The sequence below is a fragment of the Ictidomys tridecemlineatus genome, chromosome 3 (genome assembly GCF_052094955.1).
Source record: "Ictidomys tridecemlineatus isolate mIctTri1 chromosome 3, mIctTri1.hap1, whole genome shotgun sequence".
NCBI classification, from domain to species: domain Eukaryota; kingdom Metazoa; phylum Chordata; class Mammalia; order Rodentia; family Sciuridae; genus Ictidomys; species Ictidomys tridecemlineatus.
Window position 1 is genome coordinate 186,976,482 of NC_135479.1, and position 26,491 is coordinate 187,002,972.

At 37.4% G+C, this 26,491-nt stretch overlaps 1 protein-coding gene across 7 annotated transcripts in view; it reads left to right on the forward strand.

Moving 5' to 3' along the window:
- Positions 1-26,491, forward strand: part of Robo1 (roundabout guidance receptor 1) — a 1,016,703-nt gene that overhangs the window by 623,053 nt on the left and 367,159 nt on the right. The window contains exon 1 of one of the 7 annotated variants that reach the window (XM_078044441.1): positions 5,356-6,628. The exons of the other annotated variants lie outside the window; for them this stretch is intronic. Coding sequence (XP_077900567.1) covers positions 6,574-6,628 — 55 coding nt within the window. The 5' untranslated portion in view covers positions 5,356-6,573. Of the gene's footprint in view, positions 1-5,355; positions 6,629-26,491 lie in introns of those variants that run through there. 7 annotated transcript variants of the gene reach the window in all.

Below are 26,491 nucleotides of genomic sequence, written 5' to 3' on the forward strand. Positions count from 1 at the left end.
ATGGCTGAACAATTTGTTGGGGGGAAAATAAACTTAAGAACTACAGAAATAAGACCAGTAAAGAAGCATTTTTCCAGAAAATACATTAATCAGGAATGAAATAAGAATTATCCAATCACACATTCAGTAACTATTTGAGTGCCTAAATGGGTGTCAGGCATTGTTCCTAATACTAGGAATATGTGTAAACCAAGTAGTCAACAATCCCTGGGCTCATGCAGCATTCTAGCAGGAGAGGTGCAGCCAATAAAAATAAAGAAGGGAATAGGTAGTACCTTAGATGGGGATTAGTGCTCTGGAGGAAAAGTCAAAAAACTTAATGGTATGAGAAGTACTGTGTACTGCTAAAAAGGGTGTTCAGAAAAAGCATCTCTGAGAAGTCTTGATACTATTATAAAAATCTAAAGGAAAGGAGAGTGTGAGTTTGCAGATGTATGGAGGTGAGTATTGCAGATAGAAAAATGCACCACCCCTGAGGCCTATGGTTGTTTGATTGACTCTAGGAACAGCAGAGATGTGACTGTGGTGGAACTGGGGATATGAAGGGCAAATAAATGTAGGAGGAGATGATGTCAGGAAATGATGGGGACCAGCTCAGGTCAGGCCTTTTAAACTTCTGGAAAACCATGTACTTTAACTTGAAATGGAAACTACTGGAGGGTTTTGAGTAGAGGAAGGACAAGGTTTGACTCAGGATTTAACAGGATCCCTTCCACAGCTTTATGAAGAATGATTTAGAAATACAGTAACTTCAATTTACAGTCTCTTCTCAGTAAGGAATATTGTGTTGCTCTTTGCAACACAAAGAAGTTTCCTGCCAAGTAAGTACCATCTGCAGTTTAGTCTGGAAAGTGGAAGCTCTTAATGTTCAGGTGTGGGGCATTAGAGATAAACAAGAATAACATGCTACAGACAGCAATGTTTACTGAAGAGGCAAGTTGCTCAAAAGTATCCTTCCTTGGGGACTCATAATGCTCATTTGCATATTAAAGCCTTTAGGGGACCCTTAAATGTATTGAATCTGAAGAATCCCAAGCTTTTCCTTCTTCCATGGTAGCTCTTTTTTTTTTTTTTTTCTTCCCATTTGCTTTGGTTCAAAACAAGCTGGGTTCAAATGTAAGCTCTATGGCTTCTGGGCGGTTGAAATTCAAGTTAATTATTTACTCTCCTAACCTCATCTCTAAATTGGGATAATGATAGCACTCACAAGATCATGGTGAGAATTAGATCAGATAATGTTTGTAAAGGGCTCCAAACAGTGCCTCAATTAACGCTACTTCCATGTGTCCTCTTTTTTTATCTTCAAAAGCTAACCATCTGTTAACATGAAAGGTGTAAATTCTAGTGAGACCCATTGTTGCTCTTACTTAAGGTCCCAAGCTCTATAAAGAGTTTAGCCAGTATAAATAGCCTAGTTTTAGATTTTCTACAATGTCTCCAAGATGCTCTGGTGCTAAAAGGCAAGCACAGTCATAGTTATTCCACAGCCAATTTAAGTGTGCCATGGTTCCATTTTTAAATAAAGCCTTAGAGAACTTTAGCAAGACTGGAGTACATGATCAAATGGGACCAGTGTGGTTCTATCCCAACCCTTAAAATTCTGTATTAAAGCCAGGCATGGTGACAAGGGCCTGCCATCCCAGCAGCTTGGGAGGCTGAGGCAGGAGGGTCACAAGTTTAAAAGTAGTCTCAGCAATTTAGCAAGGCCTTAAGCAACTTAGTGAGAGCCTGTCTCAAAATAAACAATAACAACAACAAAATAAAAGTGCTGGAGATGTGGTTCAGTGGTTAAGTGCCCCTGGGTTCAATTCCTAGTACTGGGGGGAAAAAATTCTGTGTTGAAGACATGGCCCTGTTTATAGTGACTTAAGTCTTTAAATGAAGATGTATAACCCAGGGAATCTTTTTTCTCTCTCAGTGGTTTCTGGTTTGGGGCACATAATTATCTCTTCTAAAGGACAGAGAAGCAAATAAAAATAAGTCTGTTAAAATGTGCCCTGCATACATATAAAAGAAACTAAATAGGCCTGGCTTCTTGAAGGACAGTAGATGTTCCATCTCCCTCCAGTATGAGTTTTCTCCTTAGGACCAGGGCTACTGTAGGTTACTCTCTGACATGGGGCTTCTATTTCCAAATTTGAGAAAACATTCACATGTTCATTTTAGGCCTTTAATTTAGATACCAAGGATTAAACAGGTTATTCAGCAATTTCGTGTAAAAATTGCTAAACTAGCTGTTGTACCCTGAGGGATGGTATCTTGGAGTATTCAGCACAGCCTTGATGTGTACTTCTTGCCAGATCTGCTCACCAGATCTGCTGGAACTTGTGGCTTGCATCCCAGGCTCTGTTTGATTCTAAGGCCTCATGCTAAGAAGGAAAGGCAGCAGATGTTCTGGTTTGTAGTTTCCTTAGGAACTCTACTCTGCTTCTCCTGATCTGAGTAAGTGCTATCTGGGATCCCTGGAGAGGCTCTGGGAGCTTTGTTATTTCCTGAGTTCCTGCAGCTACTCCTATGAAAGATAAACTCAGATCAGAGCAACCCAGCAGATCACTGTTGCTTTAGAATTTTGTCAAAAAGCCTTTCATGGAACTACTAGAATGTATTATTTTGGGGTTTCTTCAAGCTTCTCAAAGAGACCTTTTAGGGATCCTGAATTTTATAGGCTTCAAATGAGATGAAAATCCTCTAAATGGAACTTCAAAACCCATCATTCATTCTGAGAATAGTGATCAGAATAGAATTACTGAGTGCAAATTAAGACACTTTCTCCTTACTTGCTGTGTCTCCCAACCAGGAAGGAACAAGTCAGAGGTCCATTGTACAACCTCAGTTGCTTGAAGATAAGTTGAGTGTGTTTCCTATCCATGTGTACATATTTAAAGTTGCATACACATTCATATAGATACATCGAGCATTTTGTGCATCCTTCTAGGTAATTTAATGTTCAGGCTCAAACATGGAAAGGGAAGAAGTTGCTATGATCAATCCATCCCCAGAAACGTGTCAACTGTCATTTCACCCCAACGATACTTTGGTTTTGTTTCAGACAAAATCCATTATGGAGTCTCTTCTATTCTTTGTGTACCTCCCCATAATAAGAGCTCTCAGAGCCTGGAGAATAGGATAATATTTTCATCTTGCATTATTGGTATCCTTTACTTGAGCGTAGATGTTGTTTACTCAGTGTTTATTTGCATGAGTAACAGTGAATGACAGAGTGAATGGATGCAGTTAAGAATATTCTCAGGTTCATTGACTTTCACTTGTTAGAGGTTCCTAATACCTTCGGAATACAAATTTTTATCTTTAGATGACAGCTTTACTGATAAAAACTGACAGAACAACATACCCTTTGGACAAAGTGGGAGAAGAAGAAAAGGCCCACATAAGTAAACTGATGATGCTGGTTCTCATCAGGGACTGGCCATAATATCTTCCAGAATGCTGGAAGATATCGACTGCTGACTTTCCTGGATAATATCTGTATGGGTAGAATAGATGAGTTGGGTGCACATTGCTTTCTGAAGTTGAGAAATAAACACAGTTCTAATATAATGTCCATTCAAAGGTAATGTGAGAAATGGTGAAAAAGATCTTGAGACATCTACTTAGCAAACTGCCAGAGACCAGGAGATCCACTTAGGGGAAACAATGCAATAGGTATTTGTATAAATATTTCACTGAATATTAACTGGAAGTGTAGCTCAGTGGTAGTGCATGGGCTTAACATACCTGAGGCTCTAGGGTTGATTCCCATACATAAAAAAAGAAAAGAAAAATAAATGTACACATCCTCTACTGACTGGAAGTTCAATACCTTTATTTGAAATGCACTTAAGTGATATGAGGATTTGAGGGATTTTCTCTGTCTTGCCCTTTCTGTCACCACATTTTAGCTTATTTTTTTTTATTATTAGTTAAGCTTATCTTAAAAGCACATTTTATACCCAGAAAAAGTTATATTCTATGTTTCTCACTAAATATTCTTTCACAAAGACCAAATCAATGTCCGTTTTTCAGCATTTACTGCACATTCTTGTTTTTATTGCTGAAAAGATTCTGGTTGGAGTCTTTGAATTCTTATCTCCAGCCTGTTTACTGAATTTTCAGTCAGCTTTCTCAGGATTAAACTATCTTTCACTTTCAAAGATAGGTGCTATTAACCAAAATTTCTTTCCACAGAATGTCGCTGTGAGGTCATTGGTTGAACCAGCTACAACCAAAATGAACAACCAGCTTACTTTAAAAAATTTTATTTTTCATTACATAATTTACAAACGCACTTTTTCAGGAAAAAAAAATTGAAGAACACAATAGTACACAGAAAAGATAAAATCCTCCTCCCCTGCGCATTCATTGTGGAATTATTCCTTCCAGAGGCAACTATGAAAGCAGCTTCTTAAATATCCTGCTAGATACTGAACAGTCATTTTACAGTTATTGTACATATCTTTGTAAATAACAATTTGTTAATAAGAATGCTCTAAGTACAAATATCTACGGATGACCAAACACTCAACATGTGTTAGGTATTTTCCATAGAGTGTTATTTAATAGGAGGAGGAATGAATGAATGAACAAAAAGCCCATGAGTTGTGCCAGGTTTGCTTTTCTTTAGTACGGTTTAATACCATGAGGTATCTTTATAGTCCCTGTTTTTAGAGGAGAAAACAGACCTGGCATGGACACAGAGCTAGTAACTGGCAGGTTGGAATTCCAGGGTAGCTGAATTGGTTGTGAAAACCCACATGTCTTGGTTCAAAACTGCTGAGTGGCTTGTCATAAGAGCACATACCACTAAATTCTTTTAGTTTTATTTACCATCTTTTAGCTGGACTAATAAAGGATCAACCCTCACCCCCATCCCCAATTAGTCCCCCTTCGTTAATTGCTTCCTCGTTGTTAATTTCTTGTATGTAGAGATTATGAAGTTGAAGGGGAGGCTCTGGAATAAAACACCCAAAGGACCCCATGGCCCTACCTCAGCCCCTCAGCCCCTCGAATTGGATAGTCTTTTACTACATGACCCTTAACTTCAAACTATGCAAGGGAATTATATTGGAATTATATTGGAAGTGATAAACGCCATCCTCTGTCTATTTCATGTCTTCATGGTTCCTTGCTCAAAACTGATTTAAAAAATAAAATGAAAGAAAAAAGTGGGAAGGGGGAGATAGGGAGGCCTGGGGGTGGAGTCATCTGAGAGTTTATTCCAGTCCTAGAAGTGGTAAGGAAGAGGTTAAACTGGACCTGGAGGATTTTTGAAGTCTTTGGCTGGGAGGTTCCATTTGGAGAAAGGTGCAGGGGAGATAGGGATGGCACGAGAAACTAGACAAGTTCTCTTTCACTTGGATTTCTGCTCCTGAGCAGTTGGATTCTCACCTGAGGGCGCAGTCGGACGCCCCTGGCTTGTGAATGGAAATATTAACAAGCAGAACTTGCCGGGCCAACGTGTGGAGAGCATAAAGTGAGGCATGGAGAGGACCGTACGGCCCCTTTAAGTATTCTCCGGCCGGTTGGAGAGGGAGGAAACTGGGAGCCGGGGGACAGTGGGGGAAACCCACAAGCAGTGAGCCTGAGAGGAGGCAGCGTGAGAGCAGAAACTTCAGACGCTGCTGATCTCGGCAGAGATCGGGCGAGCCTTGGCGGCAGTCGCTTCCACCCGCAGCAGCATCCTCCTGGCCCCTCTCTACCACCCCTGGGGGGTCCAAAAGCTGCCTGTCTGCAGCTTCCAAGAGCCAGGGGTGTGAGCAGCCACCTCCAGGAAGTTTGGGCTCCAGCATAGTTTGGGGTGCCGTGAGCGCGCACCCCAATAGAAGGACCAGGGGCGATGTTGGGCGCTGCACGGAGCTGGGGGCGCCCGGAAGGCGTGCGTGTGTCCGTGGTCCTGTTGCTGTCCCCAGTGCCCTCCTCATCCCCCAAGTGATGGGAACAAGGGCCCGCCCAGGCAGTCGCTGTCGCCGTACCGCCCCCTCGCTCGCCTCCTGCGCGCGGAGTCACCCAGGCACACCCCCGGCACCCCGAGCCGGTGCTCCGGAGCTGCTGCCGCTATCTTGACTGCCATCGCCGCCTGCGCGGGTGACCAGCTGCTGGCTTGGCTCGCCTGTCCACGGAGAAACACTTTTTGGCTCTCCTTAATCCGGTCTCACACCCCAACTTTGCCGCCCCGCGCCTGCCCTCTCAGCGGCGCTCGGGCACACGTTGTGGGGGCGCACGCAGGGAGGCTCAGCAAGACCGTGGAGGCAGGAAACGGCACCACTGATCCTCTGCTTCGGCTCTTTGTTGTTCGGTTTGGATGGTCCTTGGAAGTGGCTGAGCCTCTTCGGAAACCCCGGGGCCGGAGAAGACAAGCCTAGGAATTCTTCCTTTGCAGAGGGCTCTTGAGAGATTGACAATCGTCTGGAAGGGTCGACAAGTAATTGCCCTGAAAACTCCTGGCGGATTGACCCACGTTGCTTATATTAAGCCTTTGTGTAGGTTTGTGTGGTTGTGTGGCTTCATAAATTTGGGAACCCCATTTCTACTCCATTCTCTTGGCATGAGATTGTATGCAGGATCCACCCGAGGACAATGATCGCGGAGCCTGCTCACTTTTACCTCTTTGGATTAATATGTCTCTGTTCAGGTAATCCACGTCTTTTCTTCACCCTTGATCTCCCTTGCTCGACCCCTCTCCACTTTTCAGAATCAAACCGCGCACAGCATTTTGGTTACCTCTCCCTTCTAAGGTCGGATGGGGCTGGATCACTGCACAACTTTTAGGCAAAAAGGCTCCTAGTTAGTGTTTGTCCCTTTCCCCCCATCCCCCAAACTCCCCCCAAACCTCCTCGCAGACCTCGGCCTTTTACCAAGTTCAGGGCACGCCCTACTCTGGGCAAAAGCTAGTCTCAGCACTAGGGTGGGAGGAGGCAGCGGTTGGCGGTGAGCTTGGGCCCCCAGGACCAATGCAAATGAGTATCATCCACCGGCTGGTTCCCAGAGCGGAGCGGGGGATGAGAGGTAGATGGGCTGGGATTTGTGACCCACAGACTTGCCAGGATTCCAGAACCTGGTCCTCCAATCCGCCCCTCCTCTTCAGAGCACAAGGGGTTATTAGTAGTTGTTTTATGTAACCAAAGTCTGTAATTAAATTCGATTGTGAAGAAACTTCAGGAAATAACTCCTTCTTATGATAGGATATAAACTAGCCACTGCCTGACTGAGTTTAGAAAAACAGGCGATTGCACATATCTGAAAGGGAACTGTTAGTTGCCTGGAAATTCTCTTTGGCGAGGGAAAACAGAATTGGGATTTTTAGGATTAATTAAATCGTACTGAAACTCCATATGAAGTGTTGGAAAGATGCTGCTACGGGAACCTTCTGGCAAGAGTACGCCCTGTATCTACACTTGGAAATAGTTTTCTTGTAGTTCCTAAGAAACTTTTTATTATGGGTGAACCGAGCCACGACTCAACTTTTGTTTCTTTCCTTTAGGTAGATTCTGGTTTCAATCATGGATCCAATTTCAGGCCTTAAAACACACACACACACACACACACACACACACTGTACCTCAGGGAATTTTTATAGTCCATGCTGAGCTTCAAGTTGCATCAGGGCCTATAGGTTAGAGTCACTCAATTTGCATAATTATGAAATCGTTTTGAATGTTAATTTGAACCTTTTTGGTTTATGGTAATCCATTATGTTTTGAGCAAGGATTTTACTGACGCCAAATAATTAATGGAACATGAAAAGAAAAAAAAAACTACATCAGCTAACCTATGGCAGATAAACTGCTAAAATAATTGAAATCCATTGGATGTACTTCCTGGCTGACAGTTACTAGGAACATTTGAACTAAATAAGAAATTCATTAATTATTATTCCTTTAAAGAAAACAGAAACTGAAGGGTCAGTCTCATATCTCATGTATGTCAGTCACAGTGGATGGATCAGTAGATTAAACTAACTCTTTGGGGCCACCTCTCCCCACCTCAGCTTCTCCTTTCTGTTAGGCAGCTTTTCCCGTGGTTTGCATAACTGAGTGATTGAATAGCTTCTTCCCCCCCACCCCCAGCCATGGATGCAAATCAAAAACATTAAGATCTGATCTCTCTATTTGTCTCTCTTTGCGCTGTCTCCCCCTAGTTTAATTTACAGCTTCAGATACCTTTGAGATTTTTGTTGATTCACCTTCTCAGTTAAAGTTTATTCACGTGTGTAAAGTGAAGTGTCAGAGTGATAAATGACTGGAGGGGCAGATTACTGAAGATAGGGGGATTAATGGTCATTAGTCACCGTTTGAGCTCAGTTTGTATATGTTGGGACATTTTATCATGGCTGTAGATTAAAGATAGGGTCTCACCAACAGGATATGGAAAACTGGTCGTGTCAATGTGCAGATTCTGTCTTTACTGAAGAAATATATGGGGGGTGGACTGTCCTATCAGATTTAATAATTTGTTAGTATTTAATATCTGAGGATTATTATTTGAATAGATGCATGTCATATTTAGAATCTTAAATTAATTTCTTGATTCATTTTTCTTTTATTTCCCATTTTAGCCATTGGTGATCTTTTAAACCTAGTTCCCAATAGGTATATTTATCTACTTTGTTTGCCAGGTTCCAGGCAAGAGGTATCTTTGAGTTGCTTCCTCATATTTAACCTGAAGGTTTTTTTTATCTTTCCTCTGATAACTTTCACTCCTGTTGTATATCTGAACTTGGAAGGGTCAGTCAAACCATTGGGCTGCTAGGGTGATTCAGTGACAGCCTGCTATTGTAGAGCAATGCTATTGATTTGAATAAAACTTCACAGAACTCAGATAAGTAACTGGTAACTTGGGTGTGCTCAAGACACCTGGTCAGAGAATGAATGAAGTTCTTGAAAGATTGTGTTTCATGTCTTGCCTCAAGCCTAAGATCACAGTCTATCTCTTGTTAATGGAGTGTATTTAAGAGAAATGTGGTGAGCTTAAATAAATCAAAGTGTACCGAGGGGCTAAGGCACCTTCAACAAGATTTAACCTGTAAAAGCATCTATTGGTTGTCAGTTCTTTTTCTTTCTTTCTTTTTAACTGGCTGCCAATTTTTAAAAGTCCTGTAGTTTTCTTCAAACAAATTATAATCTCCATTTTGGTGTGTTGATGGCATACTTAACATTCAGTGTTAAGTTTGAGAGTGTTTGCATTTTGTGGCCCTTTATTTTTTAACTTAATGCTATAATATAAAGCTTTTTAATTCTGTGAAATAAAATTTGAGAAAGGTGGGAATTTCTTTAGAAATTTATTTTCTAAAGACGAGTCTATCCAATTAGTTTGTATATCTCTGTTCTCCTCTTTGTATAGCTAGACTTTTGGTGAGGGGTAGGGATGGGGAGCAGAGGGAGTAGCCCTGAAAAAATTCTATGTTCTATCTGTAACTGATTCCTCACATTCTTCCTGCATAGACTTCCTCTTCTCAAATCCATTTGCGAAAACCTGCTTTTAAGTGAAAAAGTGATTGAATTTCAGGTCAAACTTAGGATGAGATCTGAATTTGAAATAAAGTGACAGTTCTCTAATGGTCTTTGTTTTTTGTTTTAGGGGACTGGTTTTTCTTATTAAGATGAGGGACTTTTTTAGACTTAGTTTTACTATTCCAGGCACTTTCTAGGACTCAGGTTTGTCTCTCTCATTCTGTCTCTCCACCCCATCCCCTACCCTACTTCCCCTTTTTCTGTTTCTGGCATAATTCTTGGGTAATTCCAACAAGTGCTCTTTAGTTTCTTTATAATCTTATTGGCTTTTAAATACACATACCTGAATGCTGTGATGTTTTTAAAAATATCTATATTTTCTGTTAATAGGCCCTCTAATGCATAATATATGCATGGTTAAAATGTCTTAAAACAGAAGTTTACCTGAAGTTTTTTCTTGATTTTTTTCTATGACAACCCTTGTGAGTTAAAGTGGTATAATATACTGAATTTCAAACTAACAATGTCAGTTGTTTGCTTATTATTATTCAATTTTACATTTACTAGATTATATGTATATAATTAAAATAACTGTACAACAGAAATAAGATTGGAAGAAAATTTAGGATAAGAGCTTTTACTGAAGATCATACATGGTTGAGTCTTCATGTGCTAATAAGGTAATACTTATTTTAACTTCTGACCCTTTTAAAATGTTTAATTCTTAACATAAAAAGCATAAACTTTCTTCCAAACTTGATTTTTTTAATGGGAAAATATAATGGATTTAAGTTGACCTTCAATTAAAATCAGGACTAAGGTAATCTATAGAGCAAATAAGAAATTTTGGGGGGGCTGGGGATGTGGCTCAACCGGTCGCACGCTCGCCTGGTGTGTGTGCAGCCCGGGGTTCCATCCTCAGCACCACATACAAAAAGAAGTTGTGTCCGCCGAAAACTAAAAAATAAATACTAAAAAAACTCTCTCTCTCAAAAAAAAAAAAATTAAAAAAAAAAAGAAATTTGGGAACAAGAAAGGCAAATGGAAGAGAAGAGCTTAAGAGAAGTATAAGAGAAACAGATCCACAGTTAAGCTAACTTTAAAATATTTGTAGGCAGGGGATGTTAGAATGTAAGTCAGTGGTAGAATGATTGCCTTCCATGTACCAGGCCCTAAGTTCAATTCCTAGTACTGCAAAAAAATAAATTAATTGTATAATATATTACATATAATATATATATATACACACACACACACACACACACACACACATTACATGTAGATATATATTTATATTTTATGAAAGTTTCAGCCTGATCTATGTCATCTAATTGTACCCTCTGACCATACACAGCAAAAGAAGCAAATTGGAAATGTGGATTTCTGAAAATATGATATCAGTGTATGTACTCTATATTTCAACCCTATAAAGAACTAAACATTTTGCATTTTATAAAACAAAAACCAATTTGAAACATGTTTAAATTTCTAATGTAGTATAGAAAAAAATTTAAAGCTATATTTAATAAGATTTTAGAATATTGACTTGCCTCTATAGACAGAGGAGTGAAAAACCAAGTAGTTCTGTGTTGTAACATTTGCTTGGAGGAGACAAATAACATGAAAGAAATAATTCAAAACTGAGATCTAGTTCAAACTTTGTGAACAAAAAAGGAACTTTGGGATGTCCCCTACTAAGGCCATGAAGCTATGACTGTCACTCATGGGAGAAGCCTATGACATAGGTGCTATTAGTAGCAGGATATTATTCTTATTTTATGGTTATGCAAACATTATAAAGAAATTAGGAGATGTGAATGAACAGGGATTTGAAATAGGCAGAGTCCAAATCTCGTAACCACCAGTCCTTTCCTAGTTTGAAAAAGGGATATAAAAAATTTAGAAAAAGATTATGTTTCAATCACTTTTTATATTAAAATATGTCCCCAAAATCTGCCTAAACAAAACTATGGGTCTAACAGTTAAAAGTTTGGAAGGGAGCCATTGTTTTCCTGTCGTTAATAAAATGGTCTTTAAACTTGTATGTTATCAGGCAAAGACAGTCAGTTCTTTAAATCTAACCATTTCACATTTAGCTTTGGTCCTGTTTGCATTTTCTGGCCTGTTGCAAAGAGGAGACGGAATACTTGTTACGACCCTGTCTGATGCAGGTTCATAGATCCCAGGTTGTGTTTGGAAAATGGATGCCATTCTCATTCATACACACTTGAGAGAAGATTTCACTCTGAATCCCAAGGCAAATAATTGGTGCTTGTCAGAGAAGAGCCTGTAGAGAGACAATCATTTCCCCTGTGGTTGCTCTTACCCTCTGGGTTAGGTATGAGCTGGTGGTCATTTAGCCTTAGATGAGCCTTCTGCTTGATTGCTGTTCACAGATGACTCACTTCATGGTTACTGATCATGGAAGGGTTGAGCATTAATACCTGGTTGATCAGCTGGTTGGAAACTGCTTATGCATAGCCAATAAAGTTGCCATCCTGTGGAGATCAAAAGACCACCTCCCTTCTTTACAATTCTGGATTAGCATGGTTTCCTTTCCCCTGCTCCCTCCACTTTTTAGCCCTTTCCTTCAATCTTGCTGTTGAAGAGGAAGAAAAAAAAAAAAAGATTACAGTGTACAGGGAGATAGCTTTGATCTCTACTTCTTTGCCTTTTCTTCTCTGTCTTTTCCTCCATCCAAAAGGCTCTTTCTAACACTGGGAGGTATCCTGTTGCTGGCTTCATGGGAGAACTCAGTCTCATTTCCCTTCATCCAAAACAGGCTGCTACAAATCCTGTACTTCTGTGATTTTACTTGGCTTCCAAACATCTTATGACAGTGTTGTTCCACACATAAAATAATATTTTGAACAGCATGACTGTGCATATCTTTCTGACTTCATTCAAGTACCTCTGTGGTGCTCACAGCTGTGCATGGCTTAGAGCTGGGAAAGAATATCTATTTATTTTATTTAATTAATTCATTTTATTTTCTAAGGGTGAGTGTATAGAAGGTAAACAATTGTAGAAAATGTTCTTGGATCATGAGCCCCATGCTAAATAGTCTCCAGGCTTAATGCCTGTCACCTAGTTTGACACTTAAATGAAGCGTTAAAAGCACCATCAATGGATACAAGCAAATGTCAACAGAGCAGTGTGGTTCTGTGTTAAGTGGGAATATAATCTTTTTGTGTCAAGTGATTGATTTGTATGCATCATATAGGAACTAGCTGACTGGATTTGGTTCCTAGTAATACATTGTATTTTGAGGCTTAATATATATATATATATATATATTTTTATTGTGTTAGCCATATAGTAAAGTGGAAGAAGGTTTACTAGAAAACATACTTTAAAGCACTTTAGGCAATAGTAACTCGTGGTTTCTTTTTTCTGAGATGCTCATGATTGGATTTCAAAAAGTTTCCAGCTCAAAGTATGTCTATCTTCAACTCATCTGTATGGGACCTAAGAGTCAAGGACAACTTGTCTACAGTCAGCCATGGAAGACAGAGTCCTCAGGATTTGCCCCCACAGTTATTTGCCAGGAGCTCTGAGAATACTAAAGACCCAATTTTATCACTCTTCTCTCCACAGACTTCTTTGAATGTGAGACTTAGAATTTGAACAATAATGAAAAATCATTTCAGTTATATGTTATCTCTTGATTTAACTTAAAATTTCAATGAGGATAGCAAGGGACAATGTTCATATGCCCATGAGGTTCTTTGTAACATACTATATATGGCCACAATTTATGTGCCATTATGGGGGGGGGGAAACTTGGTATGTTGTATTCCTGGATTTTAGTAGAAGAGGAAACAGGAGGCCAGAGTTGAGCTTCCCTCCACAAAAGTGATTGAAGCTCTTTAATATCATTAGAGATTCCAGGGCATCAAAAGGAAATGGGGCCAAAGAATGACCGAATCACGCCATGACTATCTTTTTTAAGATCATTTGGCATCATGTGATGTCACTGAGATAGGCTCTTATATTTTCTAGTTGAAAATATGGTTTTCCTTTTTTCAATAACAATAGGCTTATTTTTAATTTGGCTAAAAAAAAATCTGTCTATCTGCAATTCTTTTCTTATAAAATAAAAAAAGGGGTTTTTTAGTTTCCTGGATGTAAACTTTTGTTTGCTCAGACTTGATGTAAAAGACAGGCTAAAATGTCACTAAAATGGTGCTTGCTCATAAAATAAAGTGAATTAAAGCACATTTGTAAGTGTAAACTGCACACCTCTGAGTAGCTTTCAACTACTTCAGTTGTTTGGTTTGGGAAGTAATTTCAGTGTTTCCACACCATTCAGTTAGCAAGTTGTCCTTATCAAGTAAACTGCCTTGTACTGGTGGTGGAAGAGAAAACTCATCTGTAATTCTCCTCAAATCTGAAGAGGAGGAAAAGTTTCCTACCTATCTGATATGAACTTGGCGGGCTGGGGTTGTAGCTTGGTGGTAGAGTGCTTGCCTCACATGTATGAGGCATTAGGTTTGATCCTCAGCATCACATAAAAATAAATAAGTAAAATAAAGATATTGTGTCCATCTATAACTAAAAAAAAAAAAAAAAAAAAAAAAAAAAAGACCAACCCCTGGAGCTATACCTTCCTTAAGCTAATGAACTTGTTCAGTAATATATTGCTAAAACCTCTACAGGTAAAAGAGCTAGCTGCTAAATAAGGCAAGTAACTTCAGGGATAAATTTCCTGCATTAACACACTTTCAGAGTGTTTTTGTTGTTGTTGTTGTTGTTTCAGCAAAAAATCTTTGGAAGAGCTTGTAGACAATTCATCAAGGTAACCAGCTACTCTGACTCATTCTTTTAAGTGACCTAGAGTCAATTTGACTCATAAGAGCATGTCCAGAAGCATTTATGTCTACCATCCTAACCTTTGTGAATGTGTGCTCTATGAGCTGAGCGTGCCCAGAAATACCTGTGCCATCTTTCCTTCTTGAACTGTGACCTTAAACTGAGCAGGCTGAAAATGTGTACCTTAAACTGAGCAGCTTAGGAATGTGTCTACCCATAGAGTGCTTTCCTACATTCTTATGTGTAAGCTTCCTAAATAAAATTCTCCATGCTTCCATTCCTCTGAAAGGGGATTACTTTGGAAATAATCCCAGTGCTATCCCTACCTGCTGTAGGTAATACATCTTTCTTCACTCTTTCAGCTCCTAGTTGTGCTTTTTTTGGCTTTGCACCCACCAAGATGTGAACCCATTGTCTTCAGCTATAGCAAATAGGGAAGAGGCAAAGCCTTCATTTGCGTATCTGTGCAAATAGAAGGGGCATTCATTGGCATGGTTTTTGCTATTAATCTCCATGAGTTCAGATAGAATAGAAGCATAATGAGTAAAACTTTTATTTAGAGTCAGTATGGCAAGAAAAGAAAAAAAAAATGCATTGTGTTACTTGGACTTTACTTCTAGGAACTCATCACTTTCTGGGAGTGTGTGTGTATACATATATACATATTTTTTCCATAATGATGAAAACATTATGGAAACACAAGTGATTAATTAAATGATGAATGGATACTGTATAGGCCTACTTGTATACACTAAATCTGAAGGAAGATAGGAATCAATAATAATATTGCTAATAATATGACTAAGAATAGTGATATTGATAGTCTAAAATTTATAGTGTTATTATGTGCATGGAAAAGTGCTAACATGCCTTATCTCATTTAATACTTAAAACAACCATGCTTTATTCATGCTATCCCTGTTTATCAGTATGGAAAATGAGGCTCATGAAAGTCAAGCTCCTTGACTGTCACTGGTCATTTAGTGAAGTGGAGTCAGGCATTGAAACTGGCCTGCCTGATCCGGGAATTCTTGCTCTTCACAATTATGCAGACATGCTATTCTCGATTCAGTGAGAGTGAATGGATATGAACCTGGAAATTATGTATATAGCAGGTCAAGATGCTTGCATTGTGAAGGAAACTAAATTGTGTTGTGGGTCTGTGGTAGTTCTTTGTAGATGTTAGATTTTTATATCTTATTGTCTATTCTTCTCTTCTCTTTGCCATATGAAAATTCATAGAAAAAAAAGAGTGCACCCTGGTATTACACACCCATAGAACACAGAAAAAAAAGTACAGCCCCATAACATGGTTTAGTAGAATTCAGTGCTATTCAACTGGTAGAAAAAACATTGATCTGATAAGTAACAAGTTTTATGATAGTCCTAGTGTGTGAGAGAACAGAAATTTCCTTATGTAGAAAGTAGCATTACTGGCATCTATCTTCCCTAAGGAACTGATGTTGAATTGTGGTTTGAAGTTGAGAATAAATGGGTTACTTACTTATAAGATATTATTTCCATGTTTTTATTAGTGCATTATAGTTGTACATAATGGTGGGATTTGTTGTTATATATAGGCACATGTACACAAATGTAACAGTATTATTTGGCCAATATCATTCCCCAGTATTTCCCCTTTCCTCTTCTTCCTCCCCTAGTCTGTTTCCCCAACCCTACTGATTTCTCTTAGATTTTCATGAGACCCCCAACCCTCTCTTTTTCTTCTTCTTCTCTATCTTCCACATATGAGAGAAAATATATGTTTGGCTTATTTTGCTTGACATAATGGTCTTAACAAAGGTTTCTAGTTCTATTCATTTTCCTGCAAATGACATAATTTTATTTTTCCTTGTGACTGAATAAAATTTCATTGTGTATAGATACCATATTTTCTTATCCATTCATCCATAGATAGATACCTAGACTGGTTCCATTATTTGGCTATTGTGAATTGTGCTGCTATAAACATGGCTATGCATATATCACTATAGTATGATGACTTTAATTCTTTAGGATAAATACCTGGGTCATATGGTAGTTTTTTCCTACGTAATCTTTGAGGAACCTCCATAAGTGGTTGTACTAGTGTATGATTCCACCAACAGAATATTAATGTTCCTTTGCTCTACATCCCTTCCAATATTTATTATTGTTCATATTCTTAATGGCTGCCAGTCTGAATGGAGTGAGGTGAAATCTCAGTGTAGTTTTTTGTTTTCCTAATTGCTAACAACATTGGACATTTTTCTGTATATATGTTAGATATTTGTATTTTTTTATTTTGAGAAGTGAATGGTAAGATATTATTGGTAATAAATATAAAAAACCTATTAAGCAGAAGCTTGGTTAGAATCTATGATAACTGTTCCTTTAAAGGTGTATTCTTCTCCAATGACAGATTTTATAGAAAACAAAGAAAGAATGTAGCATCGACTAATATGATACCTGCCAATGAAACCTGAATAAGTTTATAATAGCTATCAAAAACAGTACTGTAATCGATATTCTTTCTGAAGTAATGTAACTGGCTTTACAAAGGGTATTATTTTGCTTTTCTTTCTCTTTTAAATATACATTTCTGACTATGACTATCATATAATTTCTTAGGTATGGTTTTCTCAGCTGAAGTTAATTGTCTTCCAAAGTGCTTTCCAAATGTGTGGCTGTGATTGTATATTTATGTTCTCTTCTCTATTTCCAAAAGTTTGTGACTTGACAGAGGCTACATGGAGATTAAGTCTGTTCTCAATGTTTTACTCTAGATCACTAGTCAAAACAGTATCATACCTGAAAACCTCCCTTATATGAGAAATGGTTTCTTATCCTCAAGTTTTTACTCAGTGTCTTAAAAATGTACTCCACAATAATTTATTTATTTTAATGAATTCATTTATTTAATGCTACTTGGTGATTATCAATGGAGCTGAATAACATTATTTTATTCCTAAATAAGCTATTTAATATCGGTCATGATAATAAATTATCACCATTGTGCAGGTGCCAACTTTTGTTGCTATTAGATACTTAAATGAATGTTTCAAATATACCTGATAAAGTGTAAATGCTTTTAATAAGAGACCCAGTTTGTGTCTGTAGACAGCAAAATGTTTAATTACATTGGTGGATTGTTGGCACTATAGTAGCAAAAGATGTTTTTAATAGGATGAAAAAAGGGAGAAAAGCATTGGAGGAACTGATAGGACAGAGGGATTTACTGAGTCAGGAAAATCTTCCTGGAATAAGCAGATTCCCAAGGAGTGTGGAGAGACTAGGAGAAGTAATTTGGGGATAGATAATGTGTTGGGCTAAGGGGAGTATAAAGAGGGGCATCCAAGAGTGGTGACCCGAGAAGCTGACATAATGTCCTAGAAAAGGTAGACTTTGTAAAAATTGACTATATGAATTTTATTTATGATGTTGTTATATTTTACAGGACATTATTTTTGTATTCTAATTTGCTATGTATGACAGCAGAATGCATTACAGGATATTATTTAATCATTTCATTTACTCTTTCATTCACTTCACAAGCAACAAAGTAAGACCTCCCCCCCCCCAAAAAAAAAAAAAAACTCATTCCTTGTGTTGATAGTAAATTACTGATTGCTATATTGGTGATTTTATATAGCTGTGCATGACCATGACTCTGTGAGCCTGTGTGTTTAGATCATAAAAATGTAGTATGTGTGTATGTATTTGTGTGTACACACGTATGTATGTATCTATCATTAATTGGTTCAATTTAGCCAAGCCACAGTGTACTTAAGTTTCAAAACATCATGTTTATTCCATCAATATGTGCAATTTTAATCTATTTAAAATAAGATCTTTTGGGACGGGGGCTGTAATTCAGTGGCAGGCATTGGATTCAATCCTCAGCACCACATAAAAATAAACAAAATAAAGGCATTCTGTCCATCTACAACTACAAAAATTTTTTAAAAAAGATATTTAAAAAAACATGTTCCACCAAATGTAGAAGAGGCAATATAAAATAAATATAAATTTGGTGATCTGATTCTTAAGAGATAAAGAACAGGTTTTTTTGGCCTTCCCTCTGGGGGTGTGGTTAGCAGTGGACAGGTAAATGGAATCAGATATGATATTGTGTATTATTGTTCTTAACTTATCAGAACATCATTTGGACGGTATCTTAGATCATTGACCTTTTCTCTGTACTTCTGCCTTCTCTGTAGCACCCTGAACACATGATCTTTATCCCTGTTACTTTCTCTGTCAAGAATCATCTAGCACAAATAAGTCCATGTATAATAGTTATAAAGTTTTTCCTCATGTTCAGCTTAAACCTGATTTCAGCTTCGGATATACTGGCCTTGGTTGCACATCCCTATATCTACCCAAGTTAAACCTAATCTAATTTCTATAGGGAACCGTTTCCCAATTTCTTCCAGTTTTCTTCTTTTGATAAATATTTTCCTTTGTTAAGCAGTTTTTGCTTTTATCATCTTGAATATCTGTTTTGTTGTTTCTTTCTAAAGTATAACATCAAATTGGAAGAATCTGCCTCCATTTTTTATTTAAAAAAATATTGATAACTTTTAACTTTATCTCAGTCTTCTCATAAATTTTTCATTTTATCTAAAAGTTCTCTCAGTATCTGGGATGTAATGCTTTCCTGGATTAAGAGGTTTAAGATGTATTAAGGAGCTACGTATTTATCTTCTCACATTTATTTCCCACTGAACCATCTTAAAACTCTCCTTTCTGGTCTGAAGTCATGATTCTTGGAGAAGATAAAACAGAATTTGTGAGATTCTGAGTGTTTTTTTTTCTTTTTCTTGCTTTTCTTGATAATAGTGTATAATGACTAATGGCTGAAATGCCTACCAGGGCTTATAGAGGGAGGGAAGGGCCTGTCTGAGGTTCATGGGGTGGTTGGCTGGATCAGGCCATGGGGAAATATTGTTCCATAAACTTTCAGTTGGACATTTAGATTGTTTTTAAGAAAAAGCATAAGCCCATATTTTAAAGTAATTAATTGGTAATTGAGTCTAATTATTAATAACAGTAATAATAAATCTTTATATCAAATATAGGACATAGGTAACTTTTTGTGGCTGCAGAATTGTATCATCCATCCCTGTGGACCTGATCTATCTGTTGCCATTTATTCCTGCTCCAAATCCATCACTGTCCCTTCAACTGTTCGTTACATTAATATTTTAGAAATCTTTTCACTTTTTTATACATAACATTAGGATTCATTTTGACATAATTATAAAAGCATGGAATATTAGTTCTTCTAATTCAGTTGGTACATATCCTTTCCCTCCTTTCTTCCTCCCTGTTTCTTTCCCTCTACTCTATGGATCTTTCTGCTATTTAGTTATCCTTTTTTTTTTTTTAACATAGTTTCTGGTCTTTGTTTTCCTTATAGTATTGGTACTAGTTGAATGGTTACATAATGGCTTATTTATTTAACCAAATGCTTCTGTCTTTATGGGGAAATATTTACAGTTTACTAGTTGTATTTGTTGAGCTAGACAGAGTGATCAGTTTTATTGTTTGTGTTTATTCTTTTGTCCTAAAGCAAACAAACAAACAAAACAAAACAAAACCACAAGCTCTTTGGTGGACTTAGAGTCCCTACTGAGCTAGGTAAATATATTCTTGAATAAGAATATATTTACTTAGCTCAATATATTTACTGTGAGCAACACAGTCTATAAAGTTTTCCTGATTGCTATTAAGAGATACACAACTGTTAAATATGAATTACAGGTTTAGAAAATTGCATTAAAGAAATCTGAAGAATTTAAAGGGAATTGAGACTGTGACTGAATAGCAAAGAAACGATCTTCTGCAAGAATTTATTGCAGAATTCTTCCTAAAATCTAGGGTCTCATATTTATTTTATTTGTTTATAGATCATTAATTATTTGACAGAAATATTATTAGGAGAGAAGCTTAATATAACAGGTCAGCAGTAATTTCCAATAGACTATTAAGCAGAAATAAAAATATTTTTGAAATAAAAATGAAATAAAATAAAATAAATAATAAATAAATAAATAAAAGTGAAAAATGTTATTTAATTTACGAAATGTTGATATATGCACAGCTTTTAAGAGCTTATCTAGTATTTCTGAGCGGAATGTTGTACATAATTCATAAGTATTTATAAAATTACATTTGGAGGATTTCTTTATGTAACATAGAAATGGTATTATTTGCTTAGGTGATTAAGATATACCACAAAGCTATATATGAAGAAACTTTTGTTAACTATCCCCCCACTTCCCCTCCTCCCTGAAAACACACACATCCACCCCCCCACCCCCCCACACACAAATCCTTGGTCACTTCTTGCTAGATCTAAGTAAAATATTTCTACACAAAGATATTTTTATTCACTATGTTTCACTGCAAAATGCATAGAATATTTTTTTTGTGTCTCTATGACTCATCTTGCTGGAATAATATGGCAGAGTCCCATTGGGGATCATTAGGAGCATTACTCATGTAAGACATCTATCAGGGGCAGCCCTCCTCATGCTAAATTCTAGAGCTGCAGCTCTCCAATAATATAAGATGCTCACAGGCTTGAGGCAGGGAATAACGTCTGAGTGGGAGGAGGTCAAGGCACGGGCAGGGAAGAGGTCAGAGGCAGTAATGTGCCCTGAGCAAGAAGAGCTGATTCATTTGAAGCTGGAAACCATCACCAGCATTTCATTGTCCACAGGAGGCATGTTTAAAGATGAGCAGTATCTGATACTTTGACAAAATAGCTTGCCAATAATAACTGATTTTTCATCACTTGAAGGGATGGCTGCAATTTCCACATTTCTTTGGAAATTATTTCTATAGTCCATTGACCCAAGTCTTCCAGATCTTTATCATCTCTGAGACCATATGTCCATTTCTTCTATTTTCTTACATACAAAGGACCCTTCATTCTTTGTGAACCATAGAAATGCTATATTTGATTTGTCTTCTGATGAGAGTACCCCATGTATGGTTTTATTGATATTATTGATTTGCTCATGTTGCACACCTGCCTAATTAGGGACCAGCTTTGGCCAGGTGTGAATAAGCTTCCCCCTCTACAGCTCTTCAAAATGCTGCTCCATCTGGGAATGCTGTTCAGACTTTTTTCCTCCTATTCTTTTCTATCCCAATTCCTGTTTGGCCTAATAAACTTGCCGTTACATACCTTTTATCTCCATGCCACGGGTGAGTTAGCTTCTTCATTTGTCAAATTCGGAAATTGAGCTAGTTGATATTTTGGTTTCTTGAAGTTTTATAGTTTTTAACCAGAATTCAATACAATGAAGTAAATTATTTTTCACTGAGCTTTTTTTTTTTTTTTTTTTTTAGTGTGTTTCTTGGTGCAGCACAGTGATTCTAAAGGAATGGCCTTTCGAATTAAACATTTAGCTTCCCACTAACCAACCATGTCACTTTGAGTAGATTTTGTCACGTTTCTATTTCCTTGTCAGTAAAATGGAAACAATAAGGGTATCTACTTGATGAGATTGTGGTGAAAATTAAATTAACACATCAATTGCTTGAAATAGTCTTTGGCATGTTTTAACTTCTACTTAAGTGAATTGCTGCATTGTTTTTATTGTTAGTTTGCTAACTGATAGTCTATATGAAGTTTTTGTTTGTTTTTTTTAAAGAAACTAGTTTATGATAGTAATCGATAGTGGATCCCAATTTACTACCTAAAATCTACACTTTATGACATTTTATCAGAGATAGAAAAAACTGAAACAAAGCAGGAGTATGAGCATCCTTAAGAAAAAAAATTCAGGGTTAATTAGACAGGTTGGAGACAGATTTCTGGGCAGACTGCCATGCCAGTGTGATAGCCATTTCTATTTGAATAAAGGAAAATATAATATTGTTTATGCTGTACCAAAATGCCAACAATTAAAGGCTGTATCAGGTTACCCCCCACCCCACCCCCCAATTTTAAAAAAATGTTAATGCCTCTAAGAGGATTAAGAGATTTGCAATTTACTGTGAATTATTTTAATCAGATTATAGATTCTCTTTTACTTGGAGCCCAACTCTTTCAGACTGGGGAATGGAGATTTCCCTTTGGGGTGCAAGACTGGGATAGGCACTGGGAAATATGGGGCTTGGAGAAAAAGGGGGGACCCTTTTGGATTCTGAAATAATTTAGTAGGCCACATTGGGACACCGAAATTTCAGAGGGAGTCAGAAATACTAGTTCTGCATTTCATGTGTTACAGATGTTCTCTGAATCCAGAAGCACTCTATCCAACTCCCTTGCTCACTACTTCCTTCCACAATCCAAAGATCAGATTAGAAATATTGATACCCTAGTTCAAGAAAATGATGTTTGAGTGAGCCGTTGAGCTGGTGTGGGAAAATCAGTATCATTTATAGAATAATAAAGTGATTAACAGCATGACCTCTAGAGTAATTTGTTCTTTTTATAAATAACTATCACCTATTGCTGGTTTGGCTGGCTGTGCCCTAATATTGGCACTGTCATTAACAAACTGTGTGAACTTGAACGTGCTACTTGACTTTTCTAAATCTTGGATTCTCTTATCTCTGCATCAGGGATAGATTAAATAGAAAAAGACACATAAACTATGTTCTCTATAAAAAATTTTCAATACACTCACGGTAGCAGTCAAAAGAAGATGTAGAAATAATTCCATGAGTCCAAACCGATGTTAAGTTACAGAGAACTAGTATAGTGGGATTTGGTGGTTGTTTAATTAACTAATCAAAAAAAATTTTTTCTTTCTTTCTTTCTTTTTTTTTTTTTTTGGTTGTTCTGGGCATCAAACTCAGGGCCTCACACATGCTGAGCAAGTATTCTGCCACTGAGCTATAGCCTCAGTCCCTGTTGCTGTGTTTTAGTAAGATGTAATGAAATTATGTACACAGTGGCGGGAAAGGTTGTAAATTTAAGTACTTTTTAGATTATTCAATAAAGAAAGACATTATTTCAGTCTCGCAGTAGAGTACACGACATATAGAAATTTTGCCTAAAAACGTTAATACCTGTATTATAGATATTACTTCATTGTATCCCTTCGTATGATTTTTTTTTTTCCAGGAAAAGAGCATAATGTTGGAGTAGTGATGCTTACTGCTAATTAGGTACTAATTGGTTATACTACTACTGGGAAGAAATCTGAAGAGGGTAAGGAGAGTTGTAGACTTTAAGTTCTATGAACAAAGGGGCAGCCAAGTGTCCTGAGCTGTTGCTACTCTTTGGAGTGTGGCACCTCCACCTCTGTATTGTTCTCTGTGATTCATCCCAGGCCATATTCTCAGTAGCCCCTGCTGCTCATTCGATGTTTGCTTGTGGTCACTTCTCAGGGAAGCCTTCTTTGCCTGCCTTACCTGTAGACCCTCCTACTGATACCAGGCATCCCACATCTCTGTCAGGAGGACTCATGTCTGTCTTCCAGAACTAAGCATCCCCAATAACTGCCATGACAGGATGGTGCTCACTAAATGTTTGTTGAGTGGATAGAATCTACATTGACCATTTTAACATTCTAAAATATTATTGTGTATCTAGTGAAAAAAATAGCCCTATCCCTCCCCAGCCAAAGATATTTAAGGCTCTGTTATCTGATGTTTTAAGTATTCTTCATGTTACATTTTTTTTCCATAAGTGTAATTGGAAAGAGAGCACAGAGTTTGAGTTTGCCTTGAATATCACTGAGGAGACATATTTAAATGTTTAATTGGTTTTGTTCTGGAATCTACAGTGATAAGCTCTGTACTTGAGAATGTAGAGGAAACATTTAGACATTTCAAGAGTCTCAAGTTATTTTTAAGATACGTTTTAAAAATTGATATCTTACTGAAATTTACTCTTAAATAGATGGGCATAAAAGATACAGTGCAGTTTTTTAAAAAATCTTTACAACATTTGCTCTTCAAAAATAACTTTTGTTGGATACTTTCTAGGCATTGGTGATACAGAGACAAATTTAGTTATGGTCGTTACATGCAAGATTGCATTATCTGATAATTGAGGAAGACATGAATAATTAGAATATGATGCAAATGAACACAAGGTAATAAATGTGCAAGAAGGGAAAATGAACTTCCTACTAGGCAAAGGGAGAATTTAAAGACAAACTAAATATTGAATAGTATCCTTTTTCTTCTACCTATTTGTTCAGTAGACTGATCAGAAACAACACTAGGTATCCACAGAGAGAAAAGAAATTGTGTTGCATGCTGAGAAAATCAGAAATAATTTGGAATTACAGTTAGCCTTTTACTTCAATGGTTTTCACATGTATGAATTCAACCAACCACAGATTAAAACATTGAGGAAAAAAATAAATTACATTCGTACCAAACATGCAGACTTATTTTTCCTGGTCATTACTCCCTAAACAATAGAGTGGTAACAACAGTTTCCATTTTATTTGGTATTATAAGTAATCTGAAACACAATTTAAAATATATGAGAGGATGTATGTGGGTTACGTGCAGATACGATGCCATTTTATATAAAGGACATGAGCATCTGCAGAGTTTAGTAACCATGGGAGTCCTGGGATTAAAGTCCTGCTGATACTAAGGAGACAACTGAATTTACAGATCAGGTGCTGTGGAAATGTTTGCCATCAGACCTGTGGTCAGAAGAGGAAGGTTTCTTTATACCATGTTAAATAGATTGAATTTCACCATGTGGCAAAGGAAAGCCATTAAATGGTTTGAAGGATTGAAGAAAGTGGTTATATGAGTGGGATGGAAGGATCTCTGAACCAGGAGGAGCATGGGAGATGGATTAGGCTATTAAAATAATAAAGGGGAGAGATGGTGAGCAGACAGAGGCAGTGTCAGCAGGACTGAGCCAAAGACAAAAGACAAGTGTTTGGGATGTTAGAAGGAATAGATAGAACAGCTGGAACATATGTAAGAGAAGGGATTTCAGGTGACTCAGATGACAAGCATGGGCAACAAGAACTTAAGAAGAAGGCAAGGATATACATGTGAGAGGCACTTCTGACCTTAGTTTGGAAGGCTGACTTTGATACCAGTGGATTGTCTTGGATACCAGTGGATTGTCCCCTGAGCATTTTATAAGACTTAATCTGCAGTGCCTGAAATGCTAAAAAATTGCATCTGGATTTTAAGAGAATAATCTAATTTGGAGACACAGTCTTGGAAGAAAACTGAGTGCACCTGGTAGGTTTCCTTAATGAGAAGCTTGACAGTAAAGGAAGAGAGAGTGTGAGACCTAAAATGAAGCAAGTTCTTTGAGTCTTGCTTTCATTGTTGTGATTATGATTTCTGTTTTGCTGACAAAAATGTGAGCCTGTAATTAAGATTAGAAGTGTGTATTATTAAAGAAGAGAAAATTAAAGGAAATGGTCATCTCTGAGTTTGTTTTAGGGGCATGCACTTTAATTCTGAACAAGTTTACCCTTTGATAAGTATATTGCCATTTTGATAATGTATTATTGATTTAGAAAAAGAAAACAAGGGATAGAGAGTAGGTTCCAGTTACCATCAAATTCTACAAATATTTACTGAGTAATCACTATGTAACATTATCTGGAATAAAATTAAAGGCTGGTGGAATCTCAGACTGGGAAAGAAACAAAGAAATCTGGTCCAACACATACTGAGATAGAAATTCATTTATGTTTGTGTTTTGGTCCTAATGTGTTACCCACTGAATTCCCCAGAGGAGTCACCCTCTTATCCCAGCAATGCTAAACCACTCGCACTCTGCACCTTCTCAAGTCTCATCTTTCGAAAAGTTGTTTCTTCCTCCTACCCCTCCACATGTCAGGATGGTCAGGCATCATCTCCAGGGAACATTCTACTCTCATATCCTCTGCCCAGTTCTCAGTTCTTCAAGTCTGAGTGCCTTTCTATGTCCTCTCATAGTGCTTTGTGCCTGCCTTTACTATGAGGCTTTATCAACCATATTGTGTCGACTGTTATGTTTGTTTTCTTCTTTCACCAGACTTCAAATACATGTAGAATAAAATGTACCTAGAACCCGACACAGCATTTCACATTTCAGCTTATTATGGAGCAAACATTCAACAACATGGCCAAAGCAAAGCATAAAATAGCGAATCATTGCCGTGAGATTGATTTATTCACTTATTGAAGGTTTAATAGATTGTACTAGGGCACTTATTGAAGGTTTACTAGATTGTACTAGGGCACCATTGTACTAGGGCAAACTCAAATTATTTAAACAATAGCAAAAAAGCTGTTTTCCCCCTTGTGTCTAA